Source organism: Acomys russatus, chromosome 5 (assembly GCF_903995435.1).
Source record: "Acomys russatus chromosome 5, mAcoRus1.1, whole genome shotgun sequence".
Classification (NCBI taxonomy): Eukaryota; Metazoa; Chordata; class Mammalia; order Rodentia; family Muridae; genus Acomys; species Acomys russatus.
Genome location: NC_067141.1, coordinates 36,753,469 through 36,772,532, shown reverse-complemented (window position 1 = coordinate 36,772,532; position 19,064 = coordinate 36,753,469). Strand labels below are relative to the sequence as shown.

The 19,064-nt window shown below is 37.7% G+C and overlaps 1 protein-coding gene across 1 annotated transcript in view; it reads left to right on the top strand.

The window, feature by feature from the left end:
* The window catches only part of Vps13a (vacuolar protein sorting 13 homolog A), a 175,261-nt gene that overhangs the window by 107,707 nt on the left and 48,490 nt on the right, over window positions 1-19,064 (top strand). Inside the window, exons 43-51 of the mRNA XM_051146210.1 lie at window positions 311-412; window positions 9,124-9,282; window positions 9,410-9,668; window positions 10,294-10,454; window positions 12,582-12,685; window positions 15,158-15,440; window positions 17,263-17,658; window positions 18,091-18,195; window positions 18,310-18,456. Coding sequence (XP_051002167.1) covers window positions 311-412; window positions 9,124-9,282; window positions 9,410-9,668; window positions 10,294-10,454; window positions 12,582-12,685; window positions 15,158-15,440; window positions 17,263-17,658; window positions 18,091-18,195; window positions 18,310-18,456 — 1,716 coding nt within the window. The remainder of the gene's footprint in view (window positions 1-310; window positions 413-9,123; window positions 9,283-9,409; window positions 9,669-10,293; window positions 10,455-12,581; window positions 12,686-15,157; window positions 15,441-17,262; window positions 17,659-18,090; window positions 18,196-18,309; window positions 18,457-19,064) is intronic.

The window sequence follows — 19,064 nt, the reverse complement described above, 5'->3', positions numbered from 1 at the left end:
GCGATGGAAAACAAAAGAACTGACTCCTATAAGTTGTCCTCTGACTGAAATGCGTACCCATGTGTAAATAAATAAATGGAAAAAGGGGGTTCTTTTGTACTAAATTGTAAAGGTAAAATTTGGTCTCCAAAGATTAGCAAGGTAAAGAAAGTATGGAAGGAATATGTATAGAAAACCTTGATTGGCATTTAGAATAGTTTCTATATAAAAGAAATAGCGCACTCAGGACGCATGGTGGTGAGAGTTATAATAGAAAGTCATTTTAGATAGTAGAATACTTCATTTAAAAAACTAAAAATTATCTTTTTAGGTTCACTATTATAACGAAATGTTTGGTGTTTGGGAACCTTTACTGGAACCATTAGAAATTGATCAAACTGATGATTTTAAACCTTGGAATCTTGCGATTAAGGTATGTATGTGTGTGTGTGTGGTTTTCTTAAAGATTGTACCAAAATTGATAAATATAGTTTTCCCATATATCCTGTGTTTCGGCGTATGTACCTTCATTATTAACAGCCTCAATCAGAGTATATTTGAAGTCTGAAAAACGGTTTAGAAGAAAAAGCTTTCCAAAGTTTTTGAGGCTATCTATACTACATTATACACTTTAACTTAACTTACTCGTTTGTTTGTTTGTTGGTTTGTGAGTAGCTGTTTTGCCTGCGTGACTGTCTGTACACCATATACCTCCCAGGTGTCCATAGAAATGGCCATCAGATCTCCTGGAACTGGAGTCAGACCATTGTGAGCCACCATGTGGGTGTCAGGAGTCAAACTCAGGTCCTCTTCAAAAGAGCAAGTGCTTTTAACCACTGAGCCATGGCTCCAGCCTCATATGAAACCAAAAATGTAACAGACTTTCCTAAAGTGAAAGTAAAAACAGCAGCCTGCACACTGACAGAGGTCCCATTCTTACTTTACCTTACACTGTGGCCAGTTTCTTTTAGGTTGTGGTCAATTCCAAGTTTCCTTTGTTCTGTGAGTAGGCTGACTGACTGGCTTCCTCCTTTCTTTCTTTCTTTCTTTCTTTCTTTCTTTCTTTCCTTTCTTTCCTTTCTTCCCTCTTTCCCTTCATCCCTTCCTCTTTTTTTCCTTCTCACTTCTTCGCTCATCCCCACCTTTCTCTTCCTTTCTTCCCTCTACTATTTCTTCCTCTCTGCAATCTATTAAAGATTACATGCCATTTGCTTGAAATATATTACAGATTTATATAATCCTGAGAATCATTGCCTTTAAGTAGGTGAAATTGTCCTTGTGAAGCAAGGACTTTTCTAAATATAGCATGTCTTCCAACTAATAATGGGCTCAACTTTTAGGCAAATTTTTAGGGCTTTAAAGTGAGGTAAAATGTCTTTGAATTTCAGACTAGCTTTGTCTACAGATGGAGGGCTGGCTACACATAGAAATCCTGTCTTGAAAAACTGAGGAAAATGAAAGTACGATAAAATAACAAATGTCTAGTGTGGCCAGTCTATCATATTATATTGAAATGATTTAATTTAATTCATTTGGTAATATCAGATGAAGGATTTGAATAAACTAATTTCATTGGTAGTTTTTAGATTAGACTACATCAGCAATGAGTCTCTAAATTCCAGAGATATACTTACTCTTATAATTCTCACTGCACAGCATTGTTCTGCTGTGTTTGTGTGACTGTGTCAGTCCCGAGTTCTGTTCCTGTTACCATGGCCAATGCACAGAACTCACCTTCTCAACTTTGTTGTGAAGTATATGCTTTGATTTGTCTGTAGGTCCCATATATACTTAGTAACTTTCAAAGTTTTTCTTTCTTCTCTTTTATCGAATGGGTAGAATTTATTTTCCATTAGGATTTCCTTCTCTGTGGTTTGTGACATTACTTAGCATGTCCAAAAATTTCATCGGGCAGTATAAACCATGGAATTCGTCTTTCTCTCTTTCTAATGGTGTTTTTACACTTTGCAGATAAGTTATGTTCTACTCCTAAAAACAAATTATGTTCTTTTTTTTCTTTTTTTTTTTTTTATTAATTTATTCTTGTTACATCTCAATGTTTATCCCATCCCTTGTATCCTCTCATTCCCCCCCCCCATTTTCCCATTATTCCCCTCCCCTATGACTGTTCCTGAGGGGGATTACCTCCCCCTATATATTCTCATAGGGTATCAAGTCTCTTCTTGGCTGCCTGCTGTCCTTCCTCTGAGTGCCACCAGGTCTCCCCCTCCAGGAGACATGGTCAAATGTGAGGCACCATAGTACGTGAGAAAGCCATATCACACTCTCCACTGAACTGTGGAGAATATTCTGACCATTGGCTAGATCTGGGAAGGGGTTTAAAGTTTACCTCCTGTATTGTCCTTGGCTGGTGCCTTAGTTTGAGCGGGACCCCTGGGCCCAAATCTGCCTATCATATTGTTCTACTTGTAGATTTCTAGGACCCTCTGTATCCTTTTATTTTGCTATTCTCCCATGCGTCTCTCATTTAGAGTCCCAATAGGATGCCTTCCCCTCTGTCCCAGTTTCCTGGTAAGTGAAGGCTTTCGTGGGACATGTCCCTTGGGCTAGTATGCAGATATAAGTGAGTATATACCATTTGATTCTTTCTGCTTCTGGGTTAACTCACTCATTATGATCATTTCTAGCTCAATCCATTTATCCACAAATTTCGGGAATTCCTTGTTTTTAATAGCTGAGTAGTATTCCATAGTGTATATGTACCACAGTTTCTTTATCCACTCTTCTACTGAGGGACACTTAGGCTGTTTCCATGTTCTGGCTATTATGAATAAGGCTGCTATGAACGTGGTTGAGCAAATTTTCTTGTTGTGTGCTGGAGCATCTTCTGGGTATATTCCAAGGAGTGGAATAGCTGGGTCTTGAGGAAGCCCTATTCCCAGTTTTCTGAGATAGCACCAGATAGATTTCCAAAGTGGCTGTACTAGTTTGCATTCCCACCAGCAATGAAGGAGTGTTCCTCTGTCCCCACATCCTCGCCAGCATGTGGTGTCACTTGAGTTTTTGATCTTAGCCATTCTGATGGGTGTAAGATGGAATCTCAGAGTTGTTTTGATTTGCATTTCCCTGATGACTAAGGAGGTTGAGCATTTCTTTAAGTGTTTCTCAGCCATTTGATACTCCTCTGTTGAGAATTCTCTGTTTAGTTCCAAGCCCCATTTCTCAATTGGGTTATTCGGTTTGGTGGTGTTTAATTTCTTGAGTTCTTTATATAGTTTGGATATTAGACCTTTGTCAGATGTAGGGTTGGTGAAGATTTTTTCCCAGTCTGTAGGCTGTCGCTTTGTTCTCTTGACAGTGTCTCCTGCCTTACAGAAGCTTCTCAGCCTCATGAGGTCCCATTTATTAATGGTTGACATTAAGGCCTGGGCCGTTGGTGTTCTGTTCAGGAAGTTGTCTCCTGTGCCAATATGTTCCCGGCTCTTTCCCACTTTTTCCTCTAAGTGGCTTAGTGTCTCTGGTTTTATGTTGAGGTCTTTAATCCACTTGGATTTGAGTTTTGTGCAAGGTGACAAATATGGGTCCTGTTTCATTTTTTTACACATAGACCTCCAGTTAGACCAGCACCATTTGTTGAAGATGCTATCCTTTTTCCATTGAATGGATTTGGCTTCTTTGTCAAAAATCAAGTGACCATATGTGTGTGGATTCATATCTGGGTCTTCAATTCGATTCCACTGATCAACCAGCCTGTTGCTGTGCCAGTACCATGCTGTTTTAATTACTATTGCTTTATAGTACAGTTTGAGATCAGGTATGGAGATTCCTCCGGAGCACCTTTTATTGTACAAGATTGTTTTAGCTATTCTGGGTTTTTTGTTTTTCCATATGAAGTTCAGAATTGACTTTCAATGTCTTTAAAAAATTGTGTAGTTATTTTGATAGGGATTGCATTGAATCTGTAGATTGCTTTTGGTAGGATGGCCATTTTTACTATGTTAATTCTCCCGATCCATGAGCAAGGAAGATCATGCCATCTCCTCAGGTCATCTTCAATCTCTTTCTTCAGAGTTTTGAAATTTTTTTCATACAAGTCCTTCACTTGCTTAGTTAGGGTAACTCCTAGATATTTTATATTGCTTGTGGCTAATGTGAAGGGTGTGGTTTTCCTAATTTCTTCCTCTGCAAGCTAGTCATTTGTGTATAGGAAGGCTACAGACTTTTTTGAGTTAATTTTGTATCCAGCCAATTTGCTGAAGGTGTTTATCAGCTTTAGGAGTTCTCTGGTGGAATTTTGAGGGTCACTTATGTACACTATCATATCATCTGCAAATAGGGATAATTTGGCTTCCTCCTTTCCCATTTGGATCCCCTTGATCTCCTTTTGTTGTCTTATTGCTCTGGCTAGAACTTTGAGTACTATATTGAAGAGATATGGAGAGAGTGGGCAGCCTTGCCTTGTTCCCGATTTTAGAGGAATTTCTTGAGTATCTCACCATTTACTTTGATTTTGGCTATTGGCTTGCTGTATATAGCCTTTATTATGTTGAGGTATGTGCCTTGTATGCCTGATCTCTCCAAAACTTTAAACATGAATGGGTGTTGAATTTTATCAAATGCTTTCTCTGCATCCAAGGAGATGATCATGTGATTTTTTATTTTCAGTTTGTTTATATGGTGGATTACATTGATGGATTTCCGTATATTAAACCATCCCTGCATGCCTGGAATGAAGCCTACTTGGTCATGATGAATAATATCTTTGATGTGTTCCTGTATTCGTTTTGCAAGTATTTTATTTAGTATTTTTGCATCTATGTTCATAAGAGAAATTGGTCTGAAATTCTCTTTCTTTGTTGAGTCTTTGTGAGGTTTAGGTATCAATGAGACTATGGCCTCATAGAATGAATTTGGTAATTTTCCATCCATTTCTATCTTTTGGAGTAGCTTGAAGAGTATTGATATTAGCTCGCCCTTAAAGGTCTGGTAGAATTCTGCACTGAAACCATCTGGCCCTGGGCTTTTTTTGGTTGGGAGACCATCGATGATTGCTTCTATTTCTGTAGGGGAAATGGGACTATTTAGCTTGTTTATCTGTTCTTCATTCAACTTTGGCAAGTGAAATTGATCAAGAAAATCGTCCATTTCCCTTAGATTTTCAAATTTTGTGGCGTATATGCCTTCAAAGTAGGATCTTATGATTCTTTGAATTTCTTCAGTGTCTGTTGTTATGTCTCCCTTTTCATTTCTGATTTTGTTGATTTCAATACTGTCTCTCTGCCTTTTAGTTAGTTTGGCTAATGGTCTGTCTATCTTGTTGATTTTCTCAAAGAACCAGCTTTTGGTTTTGTTGATTCTTTGGACTGTTTTCTTAGTTTCTAATTTGTTAATTTCAGCCCTGAGTTTGATTATTTCCAGGCGTCTACTCCTCTTGGGTGTTTCTGCTTCTTTTTTTTCTAGGGCTTCCAGTTGTGTTGTTAAGATGCTTATGTGCGATGTTTCCAATTTCTTTTTAAAGGCACTTAGTGCTATGAATTTTCCTCTTAGCACTGCTTTCAATGTATCCCACAAATTTGGGTACGTTGTTTCTTCATTTTCATTGAATTTCAGAAACTCCTTGATTTCTTTCTTTATTTTTTCCCTGACCCAGGTGTCATTTAGCAGAGAGTTGTTTAGTTTCCATGTATGTGTAGGCTTTTTGTTATTTTTGATGTTGTTGAATTGCAGCCTAAGAGCATGGTGATCTGATAGGATACAAGGTATTATTTCAATCCTCTTGTATCTATTGAGGCTTGCTTTGTGACCTACGATGTGATCAATTTTGGAGAAGGTTCCATGGGGTGCAGAGAAGAAGGTGTATTCTTTCTTGTTTGGGTGAAAGGTTCTATAGATATCTGTTAGATCCATTTGACCCATGGCATTGGTTAATGATGTTATTTCTCGGCTTAGTTTCTGTTTCAATGACTTATCCTTCAGCGAGAGTGGGGTGTTGAAGTCTCCCACTATTATTGTGTGGGGATCAATGTGTGGTTTAAGCTTTTTTAGGAGATCTTTTACAAATGTGGGTGCCCTTGTATTGGTAGCATAGATGTTCAGAATTGTGATGTCATCTTGGGTGACTTTACCTTTGATGAAATGAAGTGTCCTTCCTCATCCCTTTTGATTAATTTTGGTTGAAAGTCTATTTTGTTTGATACTAAAATGGCTACGCCTGCTTGCTTCTTGTGACCATTTGCTTGGAATATTTTTTTCCAACCTTTTACCCTGAGGTAATGCCTTTCATTATGGGTGAGATGTGTTTCTTGAAGGCAGAAGAATGTTGGATCTTGTTTATATACCCATTCAGTTAGTCTGTGTCTTTTTATTGGAGAATTGAGGCCATTAATGTTGAGAGATATTAATGACGAGTGACTGTTAAGAGTCTTAATTTTGGTGTTGTTTCCAGTCGAGGGTTTGTGTAGTTGTGTTTTTGCCATGGAATAGTTATCTATTTCCTGAGTAGTTTTGGTTGTAGCTTGACCCTTTGGGATGGAGTTTTCCTTGTAGTACCTTCTGTAAAGCTGGATTTGTGGATAGGTACTGTTTGAATTTGTTTTTGTCATGGAATATTTTGTTTTCTCCATCAATGGTTATTGATAATTTTGCTGGGTAAAGTAGTCTGGCCTGGCATCTGTGTTCTCTTAGGGTTTGCAGGATCTCTGTCCAGGCCCTTCTGGCTTTTATGGTCTCTGCTGAGAAGTCGGGTGTAATTCTGATAGGTTTACCATTAAATGTTATTTGGCCCTTTTCCCTTGCAGCTTTTAATATTTTTTCTTTGTTCTGCGTGTTTTGTGTTTTGATTATTATGTGGCGGACAGTTTTTCTTTTCTGGTCAATTCTATTTGGTGTTCTGTAGGCCTCTTGTATGTTTATAGGCATTTCTTTCTTTAGATTGGGGAAATTTTCTTCTATGATTTTGTTGAGAATAGTTTCTGGGCCCTGGAGTCTGATGTCTTCTCTTTCTTCAATGCCTATTATCCTCAGATTTCTTCTTTTCATGGTGTCCTTAATTTCTTGGATGTTTTGTGTCTGGAGTTTTCCAGATTAGGCATTTTCTTTAATGGCTGATTCAATATCTGTGATTGTATCTTCTAGACCTGAGATTCGTTCTTCCATCTCTTGGATTCTGTTAGAAAAGCTCACGTCTGTGTTGCTCACCTTCTTCTCTGAGGTCTCACGTTCTCGTTTTTCTTCTGTCTGTGTGTTTATCATTGAATCCATTTTCATTTTCAGATCTTGAACTGATTTTTTGATTTCTTTCATCTGATTTTTTGTATATTCCTGAGTTTCTTCCATTGCCTCTTTATAGGTCTTCAGAGCTTGAACCGTTTTATTTATTTCTTTCATCTGGTTGTTTGCATTTTCCTGCAATTTTTCCAGTTCCACTCTATATGCTTCTTTTATGTCTCTCACCTGTTTGTCTGCGTCTTCCTGCATTTGATTACGAATTTTATTTGTTTCCTCCATTATCATCCTCATTACTAAGGATTTGAGGTCATTTTCTTTTATTTCCGTTGTATTTGAGTTCTCTGGGTTGTTTTCTTTGGGATAGCTGGAAATTGGAGACGCCATGTTGTTTTGGGGTTTTTTGCATATGCTTTTCCGTTGTCCTTTAGACATCTTGCCGTCTTTGTTTTTGTTGGGTAGCTTCCAGAGTTGGATGGAGGGTGTCTGACGATAGATTCACTTGTTTCCTCACGATTTCCCTAGGCTGGGAGCTCAAAGCTTCACTGGTGTGGATGTTAGGAGGTTAGCCCTGTTGTTCTGGTCTCTCACAGCCAGTGATCTTCAGCCCACTGTGCTGTGGATCCTGCAGTTGTTCTGGGTCTCTGAATGAGCGTTGGGTCAGGCCAAGGTATCCACAGCCTTCTGTGTTCCCTGCCAAGTCCAGCCAGGAACACTGGGCCCGAACCACGGGCTGAACTCAGCTAGATTCTCAGGGCCTGAACCGTCTGCCAAGCTCAGCTAGGGATTCTGGGCCCAAAATGCACACAGGGTCCAGCCAGAATTTTTGGGCTGGGACTACGCACCAAGCTCCGCTAGGGCCTTTTGGCCCAACGTGCGTGCTGTGGTCAGTTATTGACTCAGGGCCCGAAGTGACCACCAATCTCAGCCAGGAATTCTGGATTCAAAGTGCACACTGTGTCCAACCAGAATCTTAGAGCTGGTGGAACCGAGCGCTCTGTTCAGCCTGCTCCGCAGCAGGAGAACTGCGGCTGCTCTGAGTTAGCGCCAGTGGTGGAACCAAGTGCTCCGCCCAGCCTGTGTCACCGCAGGGGAGCTGCCGCTGAGCTGAGGTTTTGCCTAGGATGGAACTGAGCAAGTCACCAAGCCTGCGCCACAGCAGGAGAACTGCGGCTGCTCTGAGTTAGCGCCTGTGGTGAAACCAAGTGCTCCGCCCAGACTGTGTCACCGCAGGGGAGCTGCCACCGAGCTGAGGTAGCGCCTAGGGTGGAACTGAGTGCTCGGCCAAGCCTGTGCCACAGCAGGAGAACTGCGGCTGCTCTGAGTTAGCGCCTGTGGTGGAACCAAGTGCTCCGCCCAGACTGTGTCACCGCAGGAGAGCTGCTGCTGAGCTGAGGTGCTGCCTAGTGTGGAGCTGCGCGCTCAACTAAGCCTGCGCCACAGCAGGGGAGCTGTGGCCGAAGCTGAGTTAGTGCCTCGGGCAGAATTGCTTGCTGGGCTGGGCCAGTACCCGGGACTCTGGGGCCGAACTGTCCGCCGAGTCCAGTCTGGGTCCAAAGGCTCCACGCGACCCAAATCCTGCCCCGAGTCCCCTCTCCCGCAGCAACTCCCACCAGCCACCACACCAATCGCCTCCACCGGAAGGCTATGAGCTGCAAACCTCAGCCACCGCTGCTGGTGCCGCTGGTGCTGCTGCCTCTGCCGCTGCCGCTCCGATCAGAGAAAATCCACGCTCCTCCCGTGTGCAGGGGCACGCAGGTCCTCCGCACCCTGGTCCCTCCGAATCATGGAGCACACCCGCTGCCGTGATGGTCGGACCTCGGTGTTCCTGGCTCAGAAATCTGTGCAATTCCCTGAATTGTTCACTGGAGCCTCCAAACGCGGTCCACACTGCTCGCCGCCATCTTGGATCCCCCCAAATTATGTTCTTTTATATCTAATTTTAATTTATCATTTTAGATGAAAAAGAAAGCAAAACAGGCCATTGTTGAGTCAGAAAGTGAAGAAGAAAACTACAAAGTACCAGAATATAAAACTATCATAAGTTTTTATTCTAAAGACCAACTAAACATTACGTTATCCAAGTGTGGCCTTGTGATGTTAAATAATTTAGTCACGGTAAGAAAACACAAATATTTGAATCTTTATGTACTGAAATATTTTACACTGACCATTACATGAGTAAAGTTATTGTATATCTAGTTACGTTTCTTACGTACTTGGTCTACATTTCATTTCCTCCAAGGCATTTACCGAAGCTGCTACTGGATCTTCAGCTGTCTTCCTGAGAGATCTCGCTCCGTTCATGATTTTAAATTCTCTTGGGCTGACTGTCTCTGTTTCACCAAGTGATTCTTTTAATGTACTCAATGTGCCTATGGCAAAATCATATGAACTGAAAAATGCAGAGAGTTTAAGTATGGATTATGTACGAACTAAGGACAGTGATCATCACTTCAGTGCAATGACCAGCCTCAGCAGCAAGCTCTTCTTCATTGTCCTCAGTAAGTGATGCATCTTCTTTCTGACGCTTTGTAAAGTTATTTATTTTTAGTTCCTTGGCTGTTTTTTTTAAAACCATATGTTTTCCAATACGTTGAAGACTATTTTAATTACTTTTCTATTACTGATAAAACACTATGACCAAGGCAACTTACAGAAGAAAGACTTTGTTTGGCCTTACGATTCCAGAGGGCTAGAGTCTAGATGTCAGAGTAGAGGCAGCAGGCAAGGTGGTTTGAATAGCAAGGGGAGCATTCACATCTTGAACTGCAAGCAAGAAGCAGAGAAGAAACTGAGAATGGTGCGAGGCTTTGAAACTTCAAAGTCCACCCCAGTGATGTACTTCCTCCAGAAGGCTGCACCTCCTGATCCTCCCTAAACAGCTCCACTCAATTGGAACCAAGTAGTCACATGCCAGAGCCTATGGAAGACATTCAAACCACACAGGGACATTATTTTCCTCTCCAGTACACCATCCAAATAGGTGGCTTCTTAAAATAACTACTTAATATTGATTTTCTTCAAGGACTTTTTCATTTAGCAGACAATCATTTAATAGTTAACATACATTTAAAATTATTACACAGTGAATTGTAATTAACTCTGGAGCATCTGTATTTAATTTAGCACCTGCTAACCACTCTGCTGCTGACAAGATCCCTTTAACAAAAGTGGGACGCCGTCTGTACACTGTAAGACACAGAGAATCTGGAGTCGAAAGATCTATCGTTTGTCAAATTGACACAGTTGAAGGAAGTAAGAAAGTAACAATCCGCTCACCAGTGCAGGTATGAAGTAAGGAACTTGTGTTTGCTTGCAGTGGGCTGGGCATGCTGCTCAGTTGGTAGAATGCCTGCCTTGCATGTAGGAAGCCCTGAGTGGATCCCCAGCACCACGGCTACACATGTGGTGGCCCAGCACCTAAGCGTTAAAGGCAGGAGGGATCATCCTTGTCTACTCAGTTGGATGACAGCCTGCTGTACGTGAACCCGTTTCAGAAAAAAGGAAAATTCAGCTAAATTATTGCTAAAAGAATACAAACTGTTGCAGAAACAGAGCTGTTGTTAAGACTCTCATCAGCAACTACTCCTATGACATGAGCAGTAGAATATAATTTTTTATAGAACTATTTTATACAATAATTTTAGTATTTTATAAAAATACTCACTATATTTTGCTTAGTCTTTATAACATGGTGATATTTTTATTAGCAAAACTGTCAAATAAGTTACAGACTTATTGAGACCTATACAATAAATACCTATAAAGGTTAGGTTTGACATATACAGTTAAGAAACCTTCATAGCCATTGAATAATAAACATATTTACTACTGAAAAACTTCATTGTCTCCCTACTTTCCATTCCTATACATCCGTTTAGCTCGTTGTACATTAGTTATACAGTTCTTATATAGACCTAATAATTTGGCTTTTTCACTCACCAAAATATGTAGCTGCATACGGTTCCTAAGAAGTATGTTGTAGTATGTGAAGAGTACCATATTTTCATTTCTGGTGAGTCTTTATATTTGTATAGGTGAGGCTTAAGGTTTAAAGTTTCCATTTGTTTATCCAATTGCTGTACCCAGATGATATTTTCCCTTTAGATTGTCTTCATTGGCCTTAAATATTGGTGGTTTATTTCTGAACTCTCTCTTTTTCATTAATCTGTTTATTTTTATGCCAATTCCATACTCTCTTGATTACTCTCTGAGTCCAGCTTTAAGTGATGGCATCTCACCTTATTTTTTTCCTAAATTCTTTTCACTATTGTATTTTCCTTTTTAAAAAATAAAATGAGCTTTTTATTATTAATTTTTATTTTCTATTATCCATTACTCCCATTTAGAATACAAGTTATTATAATATACATAGTTTTCCACTTTATTAGACTCGTGCTTGTTCTAGTAGATTTGAACAATTATACTTGCAAATAAAGACACATTTACTTTATATATGTTAGTTAATTTTTCCCTTACCATTTTTATCTTATTGAAAGGACATAAACCTATGAACTGGGAACTGTAGCTTTCTATGAACAAGGCATGCAGCTCAACAGCAAACACAGCAAACTATGAACACACACACAGTGAGAACAGAAATGTTCAGAGACAGTGGATTGGGTAATCCATAAAATAACTTTGACAAGAAACTAAACAAAAATGAAAATTCGCATATTCTAGGTCACAGCAATATTTTTAAGATTATATACCTAAACAGATAATTACACACATACATAAAAATGTCATGTTCACCATACCCATTAAGAAAAAAAAAAAAAAAGAGAGGTCTGGAGAGATGGCTCAGTGGTTAAGAGCACTGCCTGTACTTCCAGAGGTCCTGAGTTCAATTCCCAGTAACTACATGGTGGCTCACAGCCATCTATAATGCAATCTCGTGCCCTCACATGCAATAAATAAAATAAATATTTTTTAAAAAGGGAAAAAAGAGAAATTTTCACAAATAATGGAATATAGTAACATCCCAATTAAAAACAAAACATGTATTTTGTGGGCATCTGAAATAGTAATTTTAAAGACAGGGGAATCACGGATGGTGACTCAAACATGGCATGTAAAGGCTGAGCAGTCAGTCACATTTAAAACCAACTGGTGCTACAGAGGAAGAACCAGTCACCAGGGCTGGAGAGACGGCTCAGTAGTAAAAAGCACTGGCTGTTCTTCTAGAGGACCCAGGTACAATTTCCATCACCACCTGGGAGCTCACAACTCTCTATAACTCCAGATCCAGGGGATCTTTTCATTTTTTAAAGATAACTAATTGAATGTATATTTCTAATTTATATGACAGAGCTAAATGTCACCTGATAGTTTCTATGTTAAGGTATAGAGATGGACATAATTTAAAATATCTTTTCTTATATTAATATTAAATATATTTTGTTATTTCCCAGATTAAGAATCATTTTTCAATCCCAATTTCTATTTTTGAAGAAGATATTTTATTGGGAACTGCTTCACCTGAAAATGAATTCAATATACCATTAGCATCTTACCGGTGAGTTCTTTTCTTTATCTTTATACTTGCCCTAAGCTGTTTTAGAGAATTTTCAGTTTCAGATTCAATATAGACATTGTTTTTAAATTATCAAACCTTCCTCCAGTATACACTGCTAAATATCTCATCTAGCCTAATTTTTAAGGTACCTAAGTATCTTTTCAAAAGTAAAAATTAATTATTGTATCTTAATTTCTGCATATTTATCCTTTTACTAGTTAGTACAGCTAATACATGTTTGCAGTGTTCATATTGTAACCATACTCACAGGCTCATGTGCTTTAAAATGTCTAAAGGAGCATAATTTGGTTCCTATATTTGTAGACTATGAAATGATTTTTACTTTTCAAAGGTTTTATAATAGAAGTTTTAAAATTACTGTAGAAAACTTTTCTGTGTATCTATGTCTTTAATTGGGGATAGAATTGCAATGTAATCTTAAATACTTAAAGTAAAAAATCTTGATATAAATATTATGTTTTAAGAATTGAAATAATGATATATTAAGACTTATAATTGGGGGGCTGGAGAGATGGCTCAGAGGTTAAGAGCACTGTCTAATCTTCCAAAGGTCTTGCGTTCAATTCCCAGCAACAACATGGTAGCTCACAACCATCTATAATGAGATACGGTGCCTTCGTCTGGCCTGCAGGCACACATGTGGGCAGAATACTGTACAAATAATAAATAAATCTTTTTTAAAAAACTTATAATTGTGTATTTTATATCATAATAAATAATGACCAGGGTATTTAATATAAAGTAATCTTTTATGGAATTGAAATGTAACTGGATGATAAAACTTCCATACTATTCCCTGCTATAGTTTACCATTTTGGAAAAGCACACTCAGGAGGCAGAGGCAGGCGGATCGCTGTGAGTTCGAGGCCAGCCTTGTCTACAAAGTGAGTCCAGGATGGCCAAGGCTACACAGAGAAACCCTGTCTGGAAAAACCAAAAAAAAAAAAAAAAAGGAAAAGCACACTAAGAGTTGACTGTTTGAGCATCCACTTTTTATATTTTCAGTTGTATCTTTTGTTGCCACATAATAGGTACAATAAGTATTTGGCTATCCAAACATGCTGTCTCATGCCTATATTGCAACACTTGGAACTTCAGGCAAGAAGCTGCCATAAGTATGAGGCAGCTTATGGTACACAGGGAGTTTAAAGCCATCCACGGCTACAGGCTACCACCCTGGTCCATAGAATTTAATGCAAACAAATAAACTAATGAAATGAACAAATGCTTTGACAAACTGGGTGTATCTGTTGGCCATAATTTGATGTAAATTATTTTTATGTAATATTAGAAATCAGAATGTACAGTACAATAAAAGTTATAGGGATAATATAGAAGTAGAACAGGCAAACTGTTCTGACACTAGTTTAATGTATGGGTCAGAAGACCACTTTAATACCAATGCTAAGCACAGAGCACATGTACCTGAAGTCCCAAGAAAGGACAACAGGTGTAGAGGTTCAAATTGGATAACTGAGTCAAGCTACAGCAGCATCACACGTGATGTAGAAATATATAGAAGATAAATAAGCTTTTAAGGCTAGACAGTAAGAAAGTAATTAGGGGTAGAGATTGTTTTAACAGCTCATCCGTAAGAAACAGTTAGAATCATAACTAATTTTACAAATGGAAGATATATAGAGAGGATTAGTTTAGAAGCAAAGTGCTTGCCTGGGAAGTGTGCAGTTTTATCTCCAACACTGGGAAAATGGTTAGTTAATTAAAAATTACATATACATACAAAGATATTTCTCAAGAATGATTCTTGGATGTAGTTTAGTTTTTAAAAATATTACACTTAGGGCTAGGTAAAGTGCTAGCTAAGACTTGCATTCTTGAAAGTCATGTAAAAGCTGTCTGTGGCAGCATGCCTGTAATCACAGCATTGGGGAGGCAGGAGCTCCAGCCTTACTGAGAGACAGGTCTCCACATACAAATGCATGCACCCTCACATGCATTGCCATACCACACAGAACAGTATTTTTCAAAAATATTGAAATTTAAATGTATATTGAATGTATCTGTGTTGAAGTTTGTGGTAAAAATAATCATAATCAAAATAACTTGGTGAGTTTATGGAAATTTGGGAGACCTGTCTAGAGTACATAGCTCTGAAACATGAAAAAACAGCATTCATGGCATCAGTAGCAAAGGGATTCAGTGTCCCAAGCAGCAGTCTGCTAATTTAAGATTTTGGTTTTGTTGTTTCTTGTGGTTGGTTGGTTAGTTGGGTTTGGGGTTTTTTTGGGGGGGAGGCGTGGTTCGAGACAGGGTTTCTCTTTGTGGCCCTGGCTGTTCCAGACTTGCTCTGTAGATCAGGCTGGCCTGGAACTCAAAGATCCACCTGCCTCAGCCTCCTGAGTACTGGCATTAAAGGCATGCACTACCACTGCCTGGCCTAATTTAAGTTTTTTTTTAACGCTTTTAAATTGTATTTACTTTTTTGTGCAGATCATCGCTTTTTCTGAAGCCAAAAGATGAAGACTACCAAATGTGTGAAGGAATTGACTTTGAAGAAATCATAAAATATGATGGACAGCTCCTAAAAAAGAAATGTAGATCTATAAACCCTTCTAAGAAACCATTTGTTATTAATATCGTCCCAGAAAAAGATAATTTGACTTCTCTGTCAGTTTATTCAGAAGATGGTTGGGACTTACCATATGTGATGCACTTGTGGCCACCTATCCTCATTCGGAATCTCCTTCCCTACAAGATGGCTTATTACATAGAGGTACTTGACAGTTTCTTAGTGTCGTTCTGTCTTAGACTTTGTAGCTTGATTCATTTAAAGTTACAAACAAGGGGTTTTAAAGCTGTAACAGAGGTTATAGCATTACTTAAACATAAGCATTTATCAAGTGGAAATTTAAATATCATGTTTAAAAATATAATTTAGGGCCTTCAAGCCTGATGACCTAAGTTCCTCTGACCTCCACAACAGAGCACAGCGTGCGCACACACATGGGTGAGCTTTCTCTCACACACACAGTAAATAAAGTAAACTTGAAGTTTCAAAAAAAGGGTACTTAAAAGAATATTTTCACTGATTTAGAAATTACTACGCTGTATATAATTATGTACAAATGTGGTATGCCACCTCCTCAACAATATGCAGGCCTATATAATAAATGATATATAATCACCATCTGAAGATACTGACTATTTTATAAGATTTGTTTTTCAGTCCTTTCTCTCCATATGGAGTTCATATAACATATGTTTAAATGTTGGACAGTGAATTCTAAACAAGAGCGGGCATTGATCCTGAAGTAACATTTAAGTGCAGTACTTACACAATTAAAGTTCACGGTTTCACATATTTTTAGTGCAGATTTTCTGGGAGTTTTATTCTCTATAAAGATGCTTTTTATGTTAAGTACTCTTATTTTTTATTAAGTAGGGGTTTTCTCTTAGAGTTTTCATAAATATTCTAAAATGCTTAGCACATGTAAAAAGCAGTTCTTCGCTGTGCTCTATTCATTGTAGGCTTGTTTGACTTAGTGAGTTGCAACATGTTTACAGTTTTGTTACATATTTTTAAGTAGGAAAAATTATCTGTGGTTTGTTTTTTATGTAATAGATTACCATAATGATAAGTAGTTGGTACGTGGCCATCATGACTTGGAGTTGTATACTAGCTCTACCACTTACTAACTTATGTTTTTAGGTAGATTATACTTTTTTGTATTTTAATAAATGGAAATAGTAATAAAACTTGTATGGTTAGGCCATGGGGAAAATTAAATTAGTTAAGTATGTAAAGGGCTTAACACCATGCCTCACATTTATTACAGGTAATAAATGGTTGCCATTTATTTTTTTTATATTCTATTAATTTATTCATATTACATCTCAATTGTTAGCCCATCCCTTGTATCCTCCCATTCCTCCCTCCCTCCCGCTTTCCCCCTACTCCCCTATTAGCCACTTTAGCACACCAATACTGCCATCATTATTTTGTGAAATAGACTGTTCCTTGTAAAAGTTCATCAATTGATATTTTTAAAACTTAAGAAATTATGTAATAATGGTAGGAAAGCTGGGAAAAGGACATTAGAAAGGTCATATAAATAAGAATTAAAGTAATGAAGTTGTGAGTGGAGAAAAATTCACGACTTTTTGAGATATAGAAAACAGCATGAATTGATAGTAGATGGTGGGTTTTTGTGTTTTGTTGTTGTTGTTGTTTTTTCATGGCAGGCAGTATGTTTTTTCTAGTACTTTTTGTTATTTTGTAGTTTTCAAAACTAATAGCTGGTAGATAAGTTAGGGCTTATTTTAGTTTTACTGAGAATAACATTACAGTTACAACTAGCTATGCAGTTCGACATGCCATTTAGTTTTAGCCTTTCCTAGTAGTTTATCTAGGGCATTTTATAAGTACAAATAACCAAATGACGGGGCAGAGTTATGGCTTGAAGAAGGCTGATGACTTGTTCTGACAATTATTTCAAAGGAGTTTTGTGTAATATTTCAAAAGAATAAGTGCATTTGGGCGTGTGTTTTTCAGAAGTGTGTTTAGGTTTGTTTTTTATTTTTGTTTCTTATTCCAGGGCATTGAAAATACTGTTTTTACTCTAAGTGAAGGACATTCATCACAGATTTATAATGTAGAAATGGACAAAGCCAAGCTACACTTAAAATTACTCGACTATCTTAATCATGATTGGAAAAGTGAATTTCAAATAAAACCTAATCAACAAGACATCAATTTCATCAACTTTACCTGTCTCACAGAAATGGAAAAGACTGATTTGGATATTGCTATCCATATGACTTACAATACTGGTCAGACAGTTGTAGCATTTCACAGTCCGTATTGGATGGTCAATAAAACTGATCGTATGTTACAGTACAAAGCAGATGGAATCCACCGAAAGCATCCACCTAATTATAAAAAGCCAGTTCTCTTTTCCTTTCAGCCAAACCACTTTTTTAACAACAATAAGGTGTGTGTCTTTGTCTTTTTCTAACTTTTACTCTTTAAATAAACATACTATTTCAGCTTTTAGAGCTTTGAATAATAAAATCTGAAATTTAAATAGAAATAACATTTGTTAAATATTTGAGGTTAAAAAAGTTAGCATTTTTAAAAAAGTTAGCATAGCTGGGTATAGTAGCATGCACCTATACCCAGTAACTTTCAGGAGGCAGGAGGATGTTGATTGAGGCCTGCTTATGTACATGGTAAGTTACATCTAAGCTGAGCTACACAAGAGATGCTATCTCAGAAACATCTAACCATAAACAGTACAGTAAGCATTTAGTGTTGCGAAAGATTTATTACATTATGAATATAATGTAGTTTTGAGTTTGACTTTCCACACCACACACAGATAGATGGTATCTAAGTTGTAATTTATCTCAAATTCTTCCCTTAGGTTCAGCTCATGGTAACTGATAGTGAACTCTCTGATCAGTTTTCAATCGATACTGTTGGTAGTCATGGTGCCATTAAATGCAAAGGCATGAAAATGGAATACCAAGTAAGTTTCTTCTGTGCTAAAGAAACTTTGGTTTAGAATGTATCTGTTGGGTACTTAAAACTTACAAGTATACAATGGTAACAGTTTTCAAACAGCTTTAATTTTTTTCCTTAGGTTGGTGTCACTATAAACCTCAGCAGTTTTAACATTACCAGAATTGTGACATTTACTCCTTTTCATATGATTAAAAACAAAAGCAAATACCGTATGTCAGTGGCAGAAGAAGGAAGTGATAAATGGCTTTCTCTTGACTTAGAGCAGGTGCGTAAATGAATCTCATAATGTACTTTGTACTCTTATGTTCAATGTACATGTATAAAAGTGCCATAGTGAAACCAGGATTGTAAAGTGAATATATGCAAACTAAAACATACTTCTTTTAATTGTGTTTTATTTTTGTTGTTACGTTCCTTAAATTATCATGGTTTTAATTCTCCCATACCCTAATTTTGTTTTAGTTGCGTAAAGTTTTATTGACTATTTCTCTTAGGACCTTTGCTCCCTAGGGTTGCATAGCTTAATTGGGTTGGTAGACACTGCCAATTCTAACAAGTTTGCTTAAGTAACCACACTAGACATTTGTAAATAACAGCAGTAGAAATATAGATGAGATATCATTAAAGATTAGGAAATTATTAATTTTCTTCATGAAGCTGTTGGGAATTTATATGCTAAATTAAATCAAACTTGCTTCTTGGAAGAAGGTAAGAAGAGTCAGACAGCTGGAGGTGTTTTCTACATCATGCACTGAGGTTGACGCATTACCTAGTTTTGAAGAGCTATTATTCTAAAATTGTACATAAAGACAATCCTTGGGCATATTCTTAAAGTTTTAGAATTTCTAGTAGGGTTGATCTTGAGATAAATGA